This window comes from Macaca fascicularis, chromosome 6 (assembly GCF_037993035.2).
Source record: "Macaca fascicularis isolate 582-1 chromosome 6, T2T-MFA8v1.1".
NCBI lineage: Eukaryota > Metazoa > Chordata > Mammalia > Primates > Cercopithecidae > Macaca > Macaca fascicularis.
The window spans coordinates 7,047,684-7,066,104 of NC_088380.1; the positions used below are offsets into that span (position 1 = coordinate 7,047,684).

Here is an 18,421-nt window from a genome sequence, read left to right on the forward strand (position 1 = left end):
CTCCCTTACAACCTTCGGAGGACACACGGCCTCAAACTTGATTTTGGACGTTCAGCCTCTAGGACTGTGAGAGCATGATGCACTTGTTTTAAGCCATCCAGTCTGTGATATTTTGTTACACAGCTCCAGGAAACTAATGGAGAAAAAGCGAATGGGGAACAGGGGCTGCTGAGGGTTATGTTTACATTTTAGACTAAAGAGCCATTCGGACGTCCTAAGATGGGGAGGGGGGAAAGCACGCCAGGCAGATGGAACAGTAAGTGCAAAGGCCCTGAGGCAGGAGGGTGCCAGCTGTGATTTTGGCTGCTATAGTTTGGGTTAGGGAAAGCGCTGGGAGGTGAGGTCGGGGGAAGAGGGGAAGGACCGGGGGATAAGGGACTTGCAGGTCATAGCAAGGTTGTTCCATTTTGCTGAGTGAGAAAGAAAGCCACTGGAGGGTTTTGAGCAGCAGAGTGGCATGAAGTGATTTTTTAAAAATTTTAAGTTCTGGGATACACATGCAAGACATGCAGGTTTGCTATACAGGTAAATGTGTGCCATGGTGGTTTGCTGCAATTGTCAACCCCTTACCTAGGCATTAAGCCCTACATGCATTAACTATTTACCCTGATACTCTCCCTTCCCCCAACCCCCCACAGGTCCCAGGGTGTGTTGTTCCCTTCCCTGTGTCCATGTGTTCTCATTGTTCAGCTCCCACGTATTACTGAGAACATGCAGTGTTTGGTTTTTCTGTTTCTGTGTTAGTTTGCTGAGAATAGTGGCTTCCAGCTTCATCCATGTCCCAGCAAAGGACATGATCTCATTCCTTTTTACGGCTGCATAGTATTCTAAGAGTAGCATGACCTGATTTTTAATAGTAACATCTTTTTTCTTTTTTAAAAAGGATCACACAAGCAGCTGGGCAGAAAGTGGGAAACCAGCTAGAAGGCACTGCTTTAAATTGGACAGGTGGTGGGAAAGGGCGTAAAGAGGGGTGGAGGGAGGAGGAGGGGTAGCAGTCGGGTTCTGGATGTTTCTGGCAGTGGAGCCAAGAGTATGTGTTCATTGTGGACAGCGAGAGGAGCCAGGCATGACCAAGGATTTTGGACTGAGCCATTGGGAAGCAAAGAGCTCCCGAATAACGGCTGTTTGACTTGTCTGTGATTTTCTGTAGTTTACTGAATGCACGTTCTAATCCTTCGCCATGATTTCTACATGTACAATACGCAGGTACTTGAAAACGTCTGAAACATTCATTTTTATTATTAAACACCCCCACTTGCCCCAAAGCCTTTGTATGCAACACACGTACCTTTCCTGTTGGAGCGATGTTTGGAGGGTCAAGTGCTTAGTAATGTCTACTGATCTGTGCTGGAGACGAGGGGGTAGCATTTACAACACGCCGGTAGTATGGTTCTACTTAAAAGGCTTGGAGCCCGGGCGCCACTGGGCTAAGGCGGTTTCAGGGCCCTGGCCCGGGAGTGCATTTGCGGAGACTCCCCCTGAAGACAGGGCGGCAGCCGCGGGGCCTCACGTCGCCCAGGCTCGCGGGGCACCGCGATGATCAACGACACTGGCGTTTGCTTTGGACCTCACAGGATGTGTGGTTGACGCTGTATTCCAGTGCCATTGTCAACTCGGCTTCCATCGCGCTCGGAACACCGGGATGACAAACAGCAGGCTGTGGATGGCGGGCGGTTTCCTACCGACTCCTGTCTGCTCCGTGCAGCTGGAAAAATCGAAGCCGGGGGCCGGACGCGCCGCCCACGAGCCATTCCTCGGCTAGCACTGCCCATTTTGCCCAGGGAATTAACTTGGACGTTTTCACTTCACTTTTCACACAAAAAATCATTTAAAAAAGAAAACCAAACGCCTGTAAGCAGACCCGCTAGAGAGCAGGACTCCGCCGCCCGTCCTTCCCGGCTCCGGAGCGGCGGAGCCAGTCACCGGGCACTGCACGTGGGCCGCTCACCCAGCGAGGTGCAGGGAGCACGTGGGCCGGCGCGCGGACCCCGGAGAGCGCAGCGTGAACTGCTGCACGGCCCCTCAAATGAGAAGCCTGCGGCGGGATCTGTGACCCAGGCCGGCCCTTCCGTCAGGAGACAGGGCCCGCCGGCTGGGGGAGGCGCCTGCGGTGTCGTCCGCGGCCCTCGCCTGGCTGCGCGGAAACTTCCACCGCTGGCGGTGACCGCCATGCGCCCCTGCGCACGCGCAGCGCAGCACTGGCGGCAGCCCGGAGACACCAGCCCTAGCGCGCATGTCTGCACGCCCAGGTCTGCACGCCGCGGCGGGCCAAGGGCGGCGTGCGGGCCTTCCAGCGGCTGCCTGTTCCTCCCAACCCCGGCCTAGTCTGGAAGGGCTGAACGCCGCCGCTGCTCCCTCCAGCCCCTCCCAGTCGCGTAGCTTCTGACGCCGACCTCACCCCGCCCGCGGCCGAAGGACCCCAACGCGCAGGCGCGGTAACCACGGCGGCGGTGTCTAGTGAGTATTTGAAATCGGCCGCGCGTGCGCACTGGCGACGCGGCCCGGCGACCGAGGCCGCGCTTCCTCCTGCCGCCCCCGTCCCCGCCCCCTCCCCCGCCCCTCATTGGAGCGGAGGCGGCGGCGGCCCCCTCCTTCCCCCGCGCTGTCGCCGCCGAGAGTGTCTTTTCACCGCCGCCGCCGCCGCAGGAACGCGGAGCCAGCGGCGCGAGCGTGACTGAGGGCTGGGCGCACGGGCGGCGGCGCCTCCCGCGGGTCCCTCAGCCGCGCGGCGCCTGGGCCCGCCCCCTCGGCCCCGCCGCCCGCCCCTCTCCGATGGCCTCTCCCCGCGGCCCGAGTGGAACGCCGCCGCCGCCGCGGCCCCCGCGCCCGCCCCGCGCCGCGTGAAGCGGGAGCCCCGAGACCGCAGCCGCCCGCTGGGACGCGCCAAGCGCCGGAGCCGCCCGCCGCGGCCTGCCCGGGCCCATCACCGCCGCCGCCGCCGCCCCACGCCGGAGCCCGACGGGAGCGCGGCTCGAGCAGGAGGCCGGGGGCTCGGCCCGCCCGCCGCCGCCAGCCCAGGCCCGTCCGTCCGTCCGTCCGTGCGCGCGCGGCCGGGCCTCGGGGCGCGGCGGGGGCGGGGCCGCGTCGGGGCGGGCGGGCGCGCGGGCCCCGCGGGGGCGGCGCGTGGATGGATCCGCGCGTGGCCTGGATCCAGCCCGAGCAGAAGGGGCCGGCCAATGCCCTGTGGATGCAGATCTGGGAGACCTCGCAGGGCGTGGGCCGCGGCGGCTCGGGCTTCGCGTCCTACTTCTGCCTCAACTCGCCGGCGCTGGACACGGCGGCCGCGGCGGGGGCGGCCGGGCGGGGCGGTGGCGGCCTGGGCCCCGCGCTGCCCGCCGCGTCGCCCCCGCCTCCTGGCCCCGCCGCGCCCGCCGCGCTGCCCCCCGCGTTGCTGACGGCGCTGGGGCCCGCGGCCGAGGGCGCGCGGCGCCTACACAAGTCTCCGTCGCTGTCGTCCTCGTCGTCGTCCTCGTCCAACGCGGAGTCGGGCACCGAGAGCCCCGGCTGCTCGTCGTCGTCCTCCAGCAGCGCCTCGCTGGGCCGGCCGGGCGGCGGCCGCGGCGGTTCCTTCTTCAACTTCGCCGACGGCGCGCCCAGCGCCCCCGGCACAGCCAACGGGCACCCCGGGCCGCGCGGCCCCGCGCCCGCTGGCTCCGCGTCGCAGCACCAGTTCCACCCGGGTCGCCGGAAACGCGAGAACAAGGCCAGCACCTACGGCCTCAACTACCTGCTGTCCGGCAGCCGCGCGGCTGCTCTCAGCGGAGGGGGCGGCCCCGGGGCCCAGGCGCCGCGGCCCGGCACCCCGTGGAAGAGCCGCGCGTACAGCCCCGGCATCCAGGGGTGAGTGCACGGGGCGGCCGCGGGGGCGGGGGCGGGGACCATGGTCCTGGCCGGCGCCCGCGTTGCAGACACCGGTTACAGGCGCCCGGGCTTCTTTTGGAGGATGCATGTTGAAGGCCAAGGCCCGACTCTGCTCTCAAAGTTTTTTTTTTTTTTTTTTTTTTCTTGCTAATATGAAACTCCTTTATAATGGAGTGACTTGCCCAGATCCCCTGCCCAGATCCTGCAAGTAACAATGCAAGAAAGGGGCTGCTGAATAGGACCTGTAGGTATTTGTCTTTTTTACTCTTGAGACTGGAAAGGGAAATCGACTCTCCCCCTGCACCCCGCCTCCGGGCAAGTGAGGAACCCCTTGTTAAAGTGGGGCGTAGATAAGTGTGGAGTTTCATTAAGTTAAGTTGCAGAATAATTTAGCATTACCAGGAACTCAGATCACGTCGAAGGTAAATATTAACCGTTTTTATTTCATTTAAAACAAAAATTTAACTGTCAATTTAGAGGTGATTCATTGGGGGGGGGGTTGTGTGCTTTAATTTCGTGCTGCAGTTAACATAAGCATAGTATATACATATTGGCTTAATTCAAAGAAAAAAACAGATGTGTCATATATATCTATTCTTTGGAAGATGCCATTATTATTTTAAATACTTCCACATCCGCCTGGAGGGAATTAGAGGCTCTACTTATATTTAGTGCACCTACAGACGGCAAGGAATGAAAGCAAAGGTGGTGTGTGTGGGGTTGGAATTGCCCCAGGTGAGGCTGTTCAGGTGTGATGCTGTTGACGCAGCTCTTTGGCCATTTTGGGCTTTTCTGAGCGTCTGGAAATAATTTATGTGTGGGTTGTATGTCAGTATTTTAAGACTTAAACGATAAATTTTCCTTGCACGATTTTTTTCCCCCCAATTTAAAAAAGAAGGATTTGCCGGGGTATGAGGGTTGTTACATGCAGTAGAGTCCTACGAATAACCACAATTGCTAGGCGTTGGGAGTTGTTACAGTGCACTTTTTCTTGTAACTCTGTTTCTCATGTGAAGTATGTTGGGAAACAGAGTTGATACTTCTTTAAAGCGTGTGATACACTGTAATAGCCGCATGTTGTGTAACTTTTTTCACCTGGCTTGGGCTACAAGTGATGCCTTCTAAATTTCCTGAAGGTGTAAACATGCATTGCAGACACTGGCGGGAGGGCAGACTCCTCTCCCTCCAGTTCTTACCTGTAGAACTTTCTGAGAGCAGGTGGTTGGAAGCGGTTTCTTCTTGATGTATAGTAATGTATACCTCAGGGCTCGCTTGGGAGGACCTTTAGGTTTCCAGCCTGTTATGGAACTGGCATGGGCTCCGTGTCTCTTAGCACTAGAAAAAACAGACACGTCGTCTCTGCAAGTCTTGGGTTGTACCTCTGCTCTTAGCAGTAGCGCATCAGGCCCCACGCATCTCACTTGGACTCCCCAAGCTGTTTCCTCCTGGTAACTAGTAAGCCTCAGTAGGTCGTGTTGCTTTTGTTAGTGAATGAGCCCACTAGGGTCAGGTGCTGTGTTGGGATCTGGGGATCTGGTGCAGAGACGATATGGAGACAATCTCATGATCTTGACCCACCCTGAAACCTGCCTACAAGTGCCCCCTGCCTAGAGCATAAGAGTACCCTGCTCAGTTGTGCAGGTCCCCTCTCACGCTCTTCGTCACCCACGCCCAATCAATCATCAGATGCTGTTCGTTTGGCCCTTTTAATCTCTCCACACCTCATCCTCAGGCAGTCTCTCGTTACCTCTGTGGAGATCGCTCAAGCAGCCGGAGGTGCCTTCGATGCACTCTCGTCCTGCTTGAGTCCTTTCCCATCACTGCTAATGGGGTGATCTTCTCTGCCGGCAGGTCTGGTCAGGTTCCCCTTCACCCTCTGATGTCACCTCCTCCATCTCCAATCCCCCACATTAAAGTCTAAAGCCTAAAACTCAGCAACACCTCCAGGGTTCTGCTACTCAGATGACCCTGGGTCCTGGCCCCTGGCCCCACGCCCCACCCCTTGCCAACCTGTTAGAACCCAGCTGTAAGGCAGTATGGTGTAGGGCATAAGAGAGGGCTCTGAAGCCCGTCAGGAGGTCTGGTTTGATGCTACAGTCATGCTCTTGGAACCTTCCTTTTCACCTTTGCTGGAGACCTCTCCTTGCCTGTCTCCAGGTGGTGTGTACCATGCCTCCAGTATGGCCCTGGGTGCATCCACTTCCTGCTGTCTCTGCCCAAAGGGGCCCGTGAGGACTACCTGCTATGAGCCTAGAAGGGCACGTTGACCTCTGCTTGGGCTGCTACTCAAGCTGCTCTTTCAGAGGTAAACCTAAGCGGTGGTAGAGTTGGGCCTATGACTAGAGGAGGTAAGGTCCCCCCAGTGATCATTTCCACATGGCCCGTTGGTCCTACATGAACTAACCTTTTCGTGTCAAGAAATAGTTCCGTCTAGAACTTTCTTCTGGCCATCAGCTTACCCAGAGTGTTGAGAAAGGCCACCAAAAAGTCTTTCAGTTGTGCCTTAGAGAAGGAAATAACTGAGTTTTAAAGGCACACCTGAGCTGACCAATAGTAAAGGATCTTGTTGCTGGGAAGCTGCTTGGGGTTGTGATATAGTCCCAGGACGTGCACTTCTGAAAATGCAGTGTGCGTTCCTCATGGGAGGATGAGCCTGCTGCGGAGCACTGGCTGAACCCAGTTGGGTCTTTGCCTGGTAGCCCATGTGGCAACCTGCACTATTTGTCCTTTTCTGGGGAGGAGTTTTCTGTCCTTGGACACTTTGCCTGGTGGCTTGGCCTTGTGAGACTGCCAGTCTGCCTTCTGCTCAAGTAGGATGAAGAAAAAGCAGGTGAAAGAGGACAGGGATTGGTGCAAGAACCTTCAGAGGAGAGGAGGTGAAATGCTCCTTTTGACTCTGGTTCTTACTCCATTGTTTGATTGAAATCCCAAGCCTTTGTTTTGGGAATGGTGTGCTTAGCGTGAACTCTGCTGTTGACCTGGGCTTCTGACCTTGAGATGTTGGGCAGGTGTGTGGACAGGCCCTGGGCCCGTTGCATCCCAGCCTCTGGCTGCTGTTACTTGCACGTGCTCTCATGCCCTGACCCAGCAGGGCTTTGAGCTGTTGTTACTTTGCCATGGTCATTCTAGCAGCTTTGGAAACCTCTCCAGGTTAAAAGTCTTGCGTAAGTGAGAGTGGGAGCATGGCCTTCAGATATTTGGCCACATCCTTCCTGGTGTGTTACAGAGACCCAGGAAGAGTGTAGTTGAACGAGGACATGTGCAGGTGTCCCGGGCCTTGAACAGCTTCTATTCAGAGTTTGGCCTTGCGAAGGCTGTGCCATCTCAGGTGTGCCTGCAGTGTGCAGCAGGTGTTTGCAGCTTCCTCTCTGCAGGTTTCTTGATATTTAATTTCATCTTTTAATATCTTCTGTTAACTCAAAGGAAATTCTTAGTTTGACGTATGAGAGAGACTGACCACTGTCAGCATAGGACATGGTCAGCCGTATCTCACAAGGCCCCTGGTGAGAGTCGTTTCCAACTTGGTGCATGTTTTTTTCGATTCTTTCTTGCAAAGGAGTCAGAGCTTGGAGGCGCAACCAGGATCCCCTCCTCTCCCTCTAGCCTGGCCTCACTGACATAAAGTAGAGCAGGTGTGACCTGTCTGGAACGTCCTTGTGATGCTCAGCAGGGCCTGCTGCAAAGCACGGGAGGCATCACTCTAGGGGCCTTTCCCTCCCATACCTTCCTGTGAGTGTCCAGGATACATAGAAAGGCTGTCGTGAGACCTGCCGTAAAGGATGGCGGTGGCACGTGTGGACCTTGCTTTCTGAGTTTCACTGTCTGAGTCCCAGAGGTATAAGCTTGTGGAGAGAAGTGTACATGATCACACTAAGCAGATACTTGCTCCTGCACTGTTGGAGGAGGAGGAGGGATTAATTTCATAATTTCATAAATCAACTCTTCCAACACTCCTCCTGTTTAGTAATAGCATCACTTGTTCCTGTCTTTTGTTCCATTGCCAAGCTCCCCAAGGTGAAATTGAAAATAGAGTGCAAGACACAGGCTGTGTTGGAGTTGAGGAAAGTTTTGCTGGAGAACTGCTTGCACCACGTGTCTGGTCACTGATAGATGAGGACTGGCCAGGTCAGGACAGCTGACACTGGGAGAAGGGGCTGCCCGGGGGGGCATGACAGACTCTGGAAAAGGAGGGTTGGAGTATTAAACTGGCTGGGAATGAGAGGCCTCTAATCTTTTCTCCAAAAAGAAAAAAAAAAAAAAAAAAAAGGCTTAATGCTCATGCGGTGGAAGTCAGAGTGAAGCAAAGTGAGTTCTGTCTGTCTTGCTGCTATGAGCGTGTGATGGAACAACAGTGTCATTTGCTTTTTCTCAGAAATATTTAATGCATGTTTGTGACATAATTTTTTTAAGTAATTTCAAATAAATATTTTAAAGTAAAAAGTTCTAAGATTTTTGTGTCTCCAGGTAAAGTCTCAAACTGTCTTTGGTCACTAATACGAGATTTTGTCTTCATTTTAAATGGATTCATGTAAGTGTCCTGTGGGAGAAGAGTTAATGGTTATCCTTGGAAAATAAGAACTTTTTATGCCTCAGTTAGGTCATATGGTTTAGGATCTGATTTTGTAGTTGTGGAGTAAAAAAGGTTGTTTAAGAAAAAAAAAACAAAAAACCTTGATATTCAAATTCAGAAACTTGATTTTTGAGGATGCAACCAGAATTTGGACTAACGGTGGAGAGGGCTGGCGGAGTCAGACCACCCAGACTCGCAGAAGATTGAAGAAGCTGCAGTGCTCCTGTGGAGAGGCCCTTTCTAGGAGGTGTGGCTGGCTTGTCAGTGCTTTCTCTTCTCTGCAGTGAATTGGATGGCAAGCCTCGCCCTCTTTGAAAGCTGCCACTCTGAGCCTGCCTTGAGAGCATCTCAGGGAGGGCAGAGAGGTGGCCTCGGTCAGCGCTGACAGGTGCCCAAATTACCTGACCTGTTGTGAACATGTGCCTGAGTGAGGTGGCCAGGATGCCTTTTCTCCCAACACTGGGGATGTACACTCATGCAACATCCTATTTTTGAGATTTCTATGTTGTGGTAGTTCTCTGTTGCTGTGTAGCAAATTAGCGTAAACTCAGAGGCGTAGAAGAACACTCATTTATGGTCTTGTGGATTCTGTGTGTCAAATCAGGGATGGCTGGGCTGGGTTCTCTGCTCAGGCTTTTGCAAAGCTGAAGGGTGTTGGCCAGCTGTGTTCTCAGCTGGCACTCAGGGTCCTCTTACCAGCGCATTCCTGTTATTGTTAGAATTCAGCTCCTTGCAGGATCGAAGTCCTTGATTGCTTGCTAGCTGCCAGCAGGGGAATTGGGTAGGGCTCTCTCAGCTTCTTAAGGCCACCTGCATTCCATCTGCAAAGCAAGGTACTTTGAATTTCTCTGACGTTTCCCGCCAGCTGCTTAGAAGCCCATGGAAGCCCCCTGCTTCTATGGGCTTGTGTGATTGAGTCAGGCTCCTGCAAATAACCTCCCTACCTGAAGGTCATGTAGTAATACAACATGATCATGGTGTGATAACCTCATCAGAGCCACAGGTTCCAAGGAGTAGGGTGTAGGACCTTGAGGGGAGGAGGTTCTTCTGTGGGTAGACTTCCCCTGGCGTGGAATCGGTTGATGAGGAGGTTGTGGTTCTTCTTGTCCAACACTTTTCCCCTGACTGGACTCCAGCCCATCGCAATGACTCTTGCAGATTGCCGGTTCTGTCCTCTGGCTTGGTGGTTACTGCTGAACTCAGGCAGCCACCATAACCAGGAGAACCTTTCTGTGCTGCAGTCAGATGGACATTCTTTAAAATATGTCGTTTAAGAAAAGTTTGCAGGAAAGCCGTGTGAATATATGAAACTACGGTGATTGAAAAGTCCTGTTTGTGAGGTGTCCTGCATTGGCTGGATTAGGAAAGGGGTCATTCCTATGCAGGTGGGGGTCGATGACTTACCCAAGAGTCACCTCTGGAACATTCTCGTATGTTCATAGCAGTCCATCTTTGCAGAAGGTGTGGGGGACACTTGTCCTGCAAGCCCAGGTTCGTAGGAATGTTAGCTTCCCCAGACCCTTGGCCGCAGAGCACCGTGCCTCCTTTAGGAGGGACAAGAAAACTCCCATATGGTTCTTCCCTCTGTCCCTTCCTGAGCCCCTCTGAGTGTTTGGCTCTTGTGGAGTTACTGCTGCTATAACAAAGCTGACCCGACTGCCCTCCTGAGTCTCCTCAGGGAAGGAGGAGCTGTATTGTAGCCTGCATTCTTAGTGCCAAGCACACGGTAGCCACTAAGTATGTATCTCCCAAGAAAGAAGAGCAGAAAGAGGATCTGCCAGCTCAGGAGGGCAGGTGGGGGATGGCAAGTCTGCGGAGTGTTCATAAACCAAATGCTAAGGGAAACTTTTGTTGGTTGTCTTAGAATTTTAAAAAATAAAGTCTGTTGCAGTTTATCTGCTTTCCTTCCTGGAGAGTGGCTAAACTAATGTTCTCTTTTACAATATAGAATGCGAGAGCAGAAAACATTCAGGAAAATTCTATACTGTATTTGAAAAACATCACCATTTAGTTTTAACTGCTCGCTCTTATTATAAAAATTAATACCTAACTATGAAAAGTTAGAAAGCCTGGAGAAGTATGGAGATGAGTTGTCCACCATTGGGCCACCTAGAGAGTGCACTGTGAGCCTGTCCCTGGTGTCCTGTACTCTGGTGATGTGCACTGCATTTGCTGGCAGTGAGCCAGGGAGTGGACCACATCCGGGCCTGGGCCGGGTGGATCTCTGCAGAAGTTTATCTCTCGGCTGACAGGGTGGGCTAGATAGGAGCAGCTCTGAGGGTCCCTATTGGCAGGGAATGTTTTTGATTATCAATGACATGCCTTTTTGTTGTGGGCTTGTGATCTTTTTCTTTCCTAAATCAGCTGCTGTGCATAACCAGTTAGGCTCTCCCGTGGCTTAAGATTGGAATTGGTTTCCCAATGCTAGGATGTGGGTGTTAGGTGGTTTCTATCTTTCCGTTTGAAAGAGGTTTCAGATCAGTGTAACATTTCTAGAATCCTGTTGATCTGAAGGAATGGTAGAATGTAGTAGTTTAAGGGAAATGAAAAGTTGAATTATTTTGATGTTTCTGCTTTAAACCTGCTGGGTGGAGTCCATTTCTGAGCACTGGGAGCCACGTGCTTGGCTCTTGAGAGCCTAGCTCGATCAGCCCATGTCACACACTCACAGGTCTGGCTTTGCCTGGTTTCGCCACGGTTTCTAACTTGAGCCTCAGTTTCCCCAACTGTGAAGCGGAGCCTGTGGCACCCACCTTAGAGCACATGAAAGACTTGGAAGAGGCCGGGTAGCCTGTAATCCCAGCACTTTGGAGGTCAGGAGATCGAGACCATCCTGGCTAACACGGTGAAACCCCATCTCTACTAAAAAAATACAAAAATTAGCCGGGCACGGTGGCGGGCGCCAGTAGTCCCAGCTACACGGGAGGCTGAGGCAGGAGAATGGCTTGAACCCGGGAGGCGGAGCTTGCAGTGAGTGGAGATCGCGCCACTGCACTCCAGCCTGGGTGACAGAGCGAGACTCCCTCTCAAAAAAAAAAAAGACTTGGAAGCACTCTGTGAGTTGTCATGCAAGAGATTAAAAAGGCCACCACTGCCCTTTTCTCCTCTCTTTAAGGAAATTGAAACCAAAAATTAAGTCCTTCTTGCCAGCTGGACAGGAAAAGCCTTTTTCTTGGTTTTTTGAAAATACAGCTTTCACTTTCAGATCAAAGTGAAAACTGCTAAAGACTGAATGTTCTGAGTTGTGGGAGTGGGGGGCTGGAGGGGTGTTATGAATTGAAAGATACTTTTCTATTTTTAAAACATTTTAACAATGCCTTAATAATATCTGTTCTAGTTTTGTGTTTTAGTTTTTTTTTTTTTTTTTTTTTTTAACTGTTCTGAAGGTACATCAGCACTGTTCTACAGCTTTAAATAAGAATCTCATCTCCCTAGAGGCAAGGGTACTCTCGATGTATTTGGTCAGGGGTGAATGTGCTGCTCTGTGTAACTCGTTTAAAGTTGGTTAAGGTTTTTTTTATTTTGTGCACATAGTAGAAGGAGTGAATGAAGTGTTTTCTGAACTCTTCCAGCTTTTAACATAGTATTCTGTGTATAGCGAAAGAAAACAAAATTAAGGGCCAGGGAACATTAAGAAGGCAACTAGAACAGCACTGTCCAGTAGAGCTTCCTGTGGAGATGGAATAATTCTAGTTTTGCACTAATACAGTAGCCACTGGCCATATGTGACTTTTGAGCACTTGAAATGTGACAAATGCAACTGAGGAGCTGAATTTTAATTTTATTTACTTTTAATTAAAATTTAAATGGCCATATATTTAGACAGCTCTGAACTGCAGTAACTTTAGACTCTATTTGAAACAGCGTTTGATTCAGTAACTGTTGCTGAAATAAATTGAAACTCATACAACAGTAAAAACTGTGTTACTCAGCAAGTTACCACTGTGAAAGCTCTAGAAATTGTTTGAATTTCCAATGCAAATCCTTTTCAAACAGCCGCTGTTTTAATAGCACATGAAGCATAAAATAGGTGCATAGCAGCGCAACACAGAGCAACACGGAGAAACTATTGTGACCTGGAGTGTCTCCAGTCCAGCATGCAGGTGATAGGTCTCTCAGCGTTTTTGCACACAGGTTAATGATGGTGCAGACGGTCACTTCCTTCTCTGAACAGCCTTCCTGGTCACCAGCACCACTGTGGCTCATGTGTGTGAGGCTCTTTTGGCTTAGCTCTCTACGTGAGTTTGCTCCTTGAGTTCCCAGAGCTGACCCATGAAATGAGTGATATTACTCCTGTTTTGTAGATAGAAAACTGAAGCCTTGACAGGCTGACATGACCTGGCAAAAGGTGCTGCACTTGGAAATGTCAATTCACGGCTGACATCTGGACACTTTACTCCTAACTGTTCAGTGAACAAGACGTTGCTAACGTGGGGGATGGAACCTAGCAACTCATTCTACAAGTATGGTTCAAATATGTTGGTACAGGGCCTTTTGCTTTGTTTTCCTAAAGAGATTAGATTGAGATGTGGCGGAGTGCTTTGACAGCCACCGCAGGACAAAGTTGACAGCTCTGGGGTTGGGGAGTGTTGAGGATTTCGGAGGGAAGCCAGTCCTGGGCAGTAGTGCGCTCTGGGTTCGTGCTTTCTCGAGGTGTTCCAGAGCTGGCCTGGAGGGAGGCTGCGGTGCGGCAGCGGGATTTCTGTCACCTGGAGTATTCTTAGAAGTTGCATTCTATGAAAAGTGGAGCATCTGATGAGCTGTTTACTCGCTGTTGTATCTGACGGCAGTTGAAAGACAAAGCAGGACTGGCAGCGCAGCCGCCTCAGTCAGCACTGCTGCGTTGGGGGCTTGACCTGCAGTCTCGCAATCCTGGGCAATAACTCATTTTCAAGAAAGAAAAATTAAACATTAAGTGATTGAAGCGTCTTGCCCAAGCCGCTACTAGAAAATAAAGGTGCTGGTGCCCAGGTGCAGGTCTGCATGGTGTGCAAACCTGGGCTCCTTCCCACACCCCCTCAGAGAGGGCACTGGTATGTTGGAGTGAAGAGCCACGCAAGACCTCTGTGAATGGGCAGAGATGGGCCCGTGGCGCAACACAGTAAAATGTATTTTGGTTATGGGCATTGTCTCTAAACTTATGTAAAACATTATAAAAAATGGAAGGACAACGATGAAATGATGGCCAAAAACATAGAAAAGGATACCTTGCATGTCCTGTGAAATGCAAAGAAATTCTAAAGTGTCATTACGAGTTACCTCATGGAAGAAAGCAAAAGGTGAATCTATCTAGAGTTTGTGGTTCTGACTCACAAGAGACTGATGTTCATGCTGAAGGACAAGTGTGATGGGTGGAAGGATAGAGCGCCAAGACCACACTCTAAAGATGGGAACCTATGGGAACTGTCCAGGGAGATGAAAGCATGGAATGAACTGAAGCTTGCGGACTTGTTGAGTAGAAAGAGCCTTTTAGGATTGGTTTTAGAATAAAATAATAAGGCCTGTGGTTGGGGAAGATGACTTGCTGTTCACAGAGCCTCCCTTAACAGGTGGGGACCTCAGCTTTTCCTTTGCTGCCATCAAGTGAGTGGTGTACAGTCCTAGCCACAGTAGTAATCTCTACTGGCCTGACTGAGCCCTCACCCTTTATGCAGTGTCTCCTGCCACCCTCCTGGGAGAGGCTGTTCTCAGCATAGCTGGCCTGGGGTCACACAGCTGGTAGGTGTAAAGCTGGCGTCGGAGTCCAGGTAGTCTCACTCCATAGCCTGCCTCTTTAGCCACCGCAGATGTAGAGCAAAGCAAGAATTGTCCAAAGAGGTAAGCTAATAAAGAGGAAAACAGGCTGGGTGCAGTGGCTCATGCCTGTAATCCCAGCACTTTGGGACGCCGAGAGGGGTGGATCACGAGTTCAGGAGATCGAGACCATTCTGGCCAATTCTCTGGGTGTGATGGCACGCACTTGTAGTCCCAGTTACTTGGGAGGCTGAGGCAGGAGAATCCCTTGAACTCAGGAGGCGGAGGTTGCAGTGAGCCGGGATCACGCAACTGCACTCCAGCCTGGGTGACAGAGTGAGACTCCATCTCAAAAAAAAAAAAAAAAAAAAAAAAAAAGGAAAACAATTATGCTGAGTTCCAGTAATCTCTGGGTCCAGAGAAGTGATATCTGACTTCTCAGGAGAGATGCTGGTGCTGTCTGAGGGCCTGCCCAGTCTCCGAATGATTCAGACACTCCAGGGATGGACAGTTAGTGCCCTAATTTTCCCAAGAGGATTCTGAGGGTGACTTCTCTCAACCCAACAGGAGGACCTGGTGCTGTCATCACCAGTTGGAGAGAGGCTGTTTTGTGAGGCTGGGGACCACCTGCTGTGTGTGCCGTCTTACACTGCCATTTGCTGATCGCTTTAGAGCTAGAGGTTGTTTCTAAGAGTACTTCGTGCTAACTAAAAAATGACGACATTGTTTTTATAAAACTGATTCATGGTTTGTTTTTTGAAGCAGAAAGCTCTGAAGTCACTCAGTCCCACCACCCAGAAGGACAATTAGGTGACTGTCACTATAGGACCTCTCTAGGCTCGTGTAGATGGACACATGGATTGGTCAGTAGAAATACTTACATTAAAAGTCTTATCTTTACATAAATTTGCCAAATTATTAATTTTGCTTGAAAGGGAAAGATGTCTAACTTCAGTTGGAAATACTGGTTTCTGAGAGATAGTGCTGAGGCTAAGAACATAAAACATGAAAACCGTAAGTGGCTGAGTGCAGAAACATCAGAGTAAAATCTTTGATGAAGTCTTGGTTTGCTTGGGCTGTGTAGGTTGGAGGCTCAGCCTTTGTTTCTCCCTCCTGTGGTGCCCAGTGGTGGTGTTTCTGTGTCCATGAATTTTCAGCATCTGTAGTTTGTAGTTATGACCACTACTGCACCTAGCCCTTACTGAGGGCCAGGGCCTGTGCTAAGCACTTCCCAGTGTGGATTCATTAAGTCCTCATAACAGCACCATGTGGGGGCAGCTGCGTCCCTATGTCGTACTTGGGACGCGATCTGACCCCAGTCACTTCGGGCTCCTAAAGGGTCTGCAGTCTCGCCTCTGCCTGGGAAACCACGATTTGCAGCATATTCCACAGACCTCATGCTTATCACCAGGAGGCTTCCTGGGACTGCTGTCTGAGGTTTCTAAGTTCCTAACGTGGTTCATGCTTCTGGTGAGTTTCTTTGAGGCGACATACCCAGCATTGCCTCTGGTCAGCTCAGCCCTGTGGTCCCGCGTGGCATCCTGCAGTGTCCTCTGGCTGTGACTCGTGCCGCGCCACCTTGACCTGGCATCCACTGTCCTCCACTGCGTTTGCAGGTGGGAGCCACTGTTGGTGCCTTTTGTCATGTGTGTTGAATGGTCAGGGTCCCAAATAAGAGCTGATTGGGGTCATTCTCCTTGAATCTGCCATGTGCCTGGACCACTCTTTGCTTCAGAACTCACACATGTTGCCTGTCCTCTCTGGCTTGGAGGGTTGTGTGGAATCAAAGGTGAGACCCAGTCCCCAGGGATGGGCGGTTGCCTTTGATTGCCCAGCTGTCCTGAGCGCCCTCGCTTCCGCGCCCAGCTGCTGCCTCGGTTGCTTGCTTGAGGATCCGGATGTAGACTGAGGTCGGCCTTAATGTGGCAGGGGGTTTCTCTTGAGCCTTGGATACTTTGCTACTGGTCCCATCTTCCTGTGAGTGGGAGCATTCCGCCTGGCCCAGCCTCCCAGCGGTGACCTTAGCTCTCTTAGTATATGGGCTCTGCCTGCCTTGGTCCCCAGCTTGCCACCCTAGTGCAGTTGCTGCTTCGCTCTTGTTCCGCTCCTTGTCTCTGTCCACCCTGTGCTTTATTGATGTGTCCTTACTCGGTGTTTTCTGTGGAGCAGGGCATCCTGGGCTTCCTCTCTGATCCCTGGCTCCTGTGCTCTTCCCTGCTGGGCTCCCTCTTCCTTTCCGTTTTCTGCTGTGTTGCCCTCACACAGCTGGCATGCCACGGATGTCGCTCACCCAAGCCCTTCCTAGTGTTGCTCACCAAACACCTCCCACCTTGCCCCCGGGACCTTCTCCCCTTCCAGGCTGCAGGCAGGCTGAGGGCCTGGCATCTCAGGAGTGCTGAGGCTCAGCGGGAGGCAGTGGGGCCTTTGCTGGCAGCTGGGCTCTGCATCCTGACTTTCTGAGGGCTTAGTCCTTTTGGTCCATCTTGAATCTCCTCCAGGCTTTTGGACTCTCTGCTCTGTAGCTGGCCCACGGGAACAGGTACACTCAGGCCTGGTCTTAGACTCCACTACTTGGGCTGTGCCGGTGCCCTTGGTGTCCTCTTAGTCCGTCCCACCTGGGGGCCCCATCCTGCTGTCCCTTGTGCCAGAGTGCTGTCCTCTTGTCTTTCCACAACTGGCTGCTCATTGCCTTTCCCATCTCAGACTCAGTTCCAGCCCCTTGGTATCAGGGAGGCTCTCCTTGAGCACCCAACCTAAAGTTCACAGCTGTGGTTACCAGTTTAAATTTCTGCCTAGCACCTTTTTGGTTTATTTTGGCTACTTATCTCCCCCATCATGCCCCCTGTCCCTCCCATATAAACTCAGTGAGTAGGGACCGCATCATCATCCTGCCCACAGCTCTACTGTCTGTATCAACCGGGTGCGCTACGCAGAGGCTCATGGTAAATAACTGCAGACCACGAATCCCATCTACTTGCTGTGCTTTAATATTGGCTTACATCTTTGGATCCAGTGAGTTCTTTTCTCTCTCCCTCTCTCTCGCTCAGTCATACTTACTTTGTGTAATTGGTGATTTCCAGCCTTTTGTATAGTCCTTTCTTTTTTTTTTTTTTTTTTTTGAGACGGAGTCTTGCTCTATGCCCCAGGCTGGAGTGCAGTGGCGCGATCTCGGCTCACTGCAAGCTCCGCCTCCCGGGTTCACGCCATTCTCCTGCCTCAGCCTCCCGAGTAGCTGGGACTACAGGCGCCCGCCACCTCGCCCGGTTAATTTTCTTGTATTTTTAGTAGAGACGGGGTTTCACCGTGTTAGCCAGGATGGTCTCGATCTCCTGACCTCGTGATCCGCCCGTCTCGGCCTCCCAAAGTGCTGGGATTACAGGCTTGAGCCACCGCGCCCGGCCCCTAGTCCTTTCTTGAATAGTTGTTTTCTGTCATCTTGGCGGGGCCTCAGGGGGTTGACTGTGTGGAGGGCAGGGGCTGCAGAGCTGCAGCTGCTGCCTGGGCTCTCATGGCGCCTGCGAAGTATAGGCAGGTGCTTTGCCTCTGAGCCATCTGTAGAATGGGGTGACGGTGGTTTCATCAGACTCAGTGAAGCGTGTCATACAGTGAGCGCCTGGTCACAGCAGGCAGATGATGAATGTCAGCTAATGAGTATTCATCACCAATGAATAGTAACAATTTTTTCTACTAAGGCTATGTAATGTAGCCTCGGAATCCCACTCAGCACAGCCCCCTGGCAGCAGTGCCTTTGAGAGCTGGCATGGTCGAGAGACCGTGGTTGGCCTTACTAGTGTGGTTGGGGTACTTGAGAGAACTCCTTCCTCACATAGCTCTTCCGGTGTTTAGTCTTTGCATCTGGAGGTTTTTCGCGATTGTGGGATAGCTTTTTCAGGGGCCTTCCCTTTGGCAGGGCAGGGACGTGTACTGCTGCAATCTGGGGTATGGGATAACTTTCTAAACCAGACCCAGAACTTGACGGCCGAAGGGGCCTCTTAGCCATGCGGGGCTAGGAGCTGACACAGGGTCAGCAGCACGAGGTCCTGTGGTGCTGGGTGGCAGAGCCCGGAGGGAGCCCCTGCTGGTGTGACTTTAGTGTAAAGGCTGCGGGATCCCAAATTCTTACAGAAGACTTAAGACGGGCACAGTGATGTCTGCTCTTTGACTTTTGCAGTATGAATTAGTAAAACTGAAATGATTACGCTTCATTTATTAGGATTATGAAAACAATAATGTACTTATTGAAGAAAATGTGGA

General features: G+C 51.9%; 1 protein-coding gene and 1 long non-coding RNA gene across 11 annotated transcripts in view; one reads left to right on the forward strand and one right to left on the reverse strand.

Moving 5' to 3' along the window:
• The window catches only part of LOC123573918 (uncharacterized), an 85,290-nt gene extending 83,106 nt beyond the window's left edge, over positions 1-2,184 (reverse strand). For all 3 annotated transcript variants that reach the window (XR_006698636.3, XR_012413576.1, XR_012413575.1), the window contains exon 1: positions 1,292-2,184. This is a non-coding gene — a long non-coding RNA (uncharacterized lncRNA). The remainder of the gene's footprint in view (positions 1-1,291) is intronic.
• Positions 2,185-2,238: 54 nt separating this feature from the next.
• TENT4A (terminal nucleotidyltransferase 4A) overlaps positions 2,239-18,421 on the forward strand; it is a 44,112-nt gene continuing 27,929 nt past the window's right edge. For 3 of the 8 annotated variants that reach the window (XR_012413570.1, XM_065546082.2, XM_065546083.2), the window contains exon 1: positions 3,095-3,843. Coding sequence is in view for 4 of the 8 variants with exons in the window: in XM_065546082.2 (XP_065402154.1) it covers positions 3,131-3,843 (713 nt within the window). In the remaining 4 variants the exon portion in view is untranslated. Of the gene's footprint in view, positions 2,461-2,622; positions 3,844-4,057; positions 4,287-18,421 lie in introns of those variants that run through there. The other 5 variants (XM_045393529.2, XM_005556575.4, XM_073993128.1 and 2 more) reach the window with 3 other exon arrangements.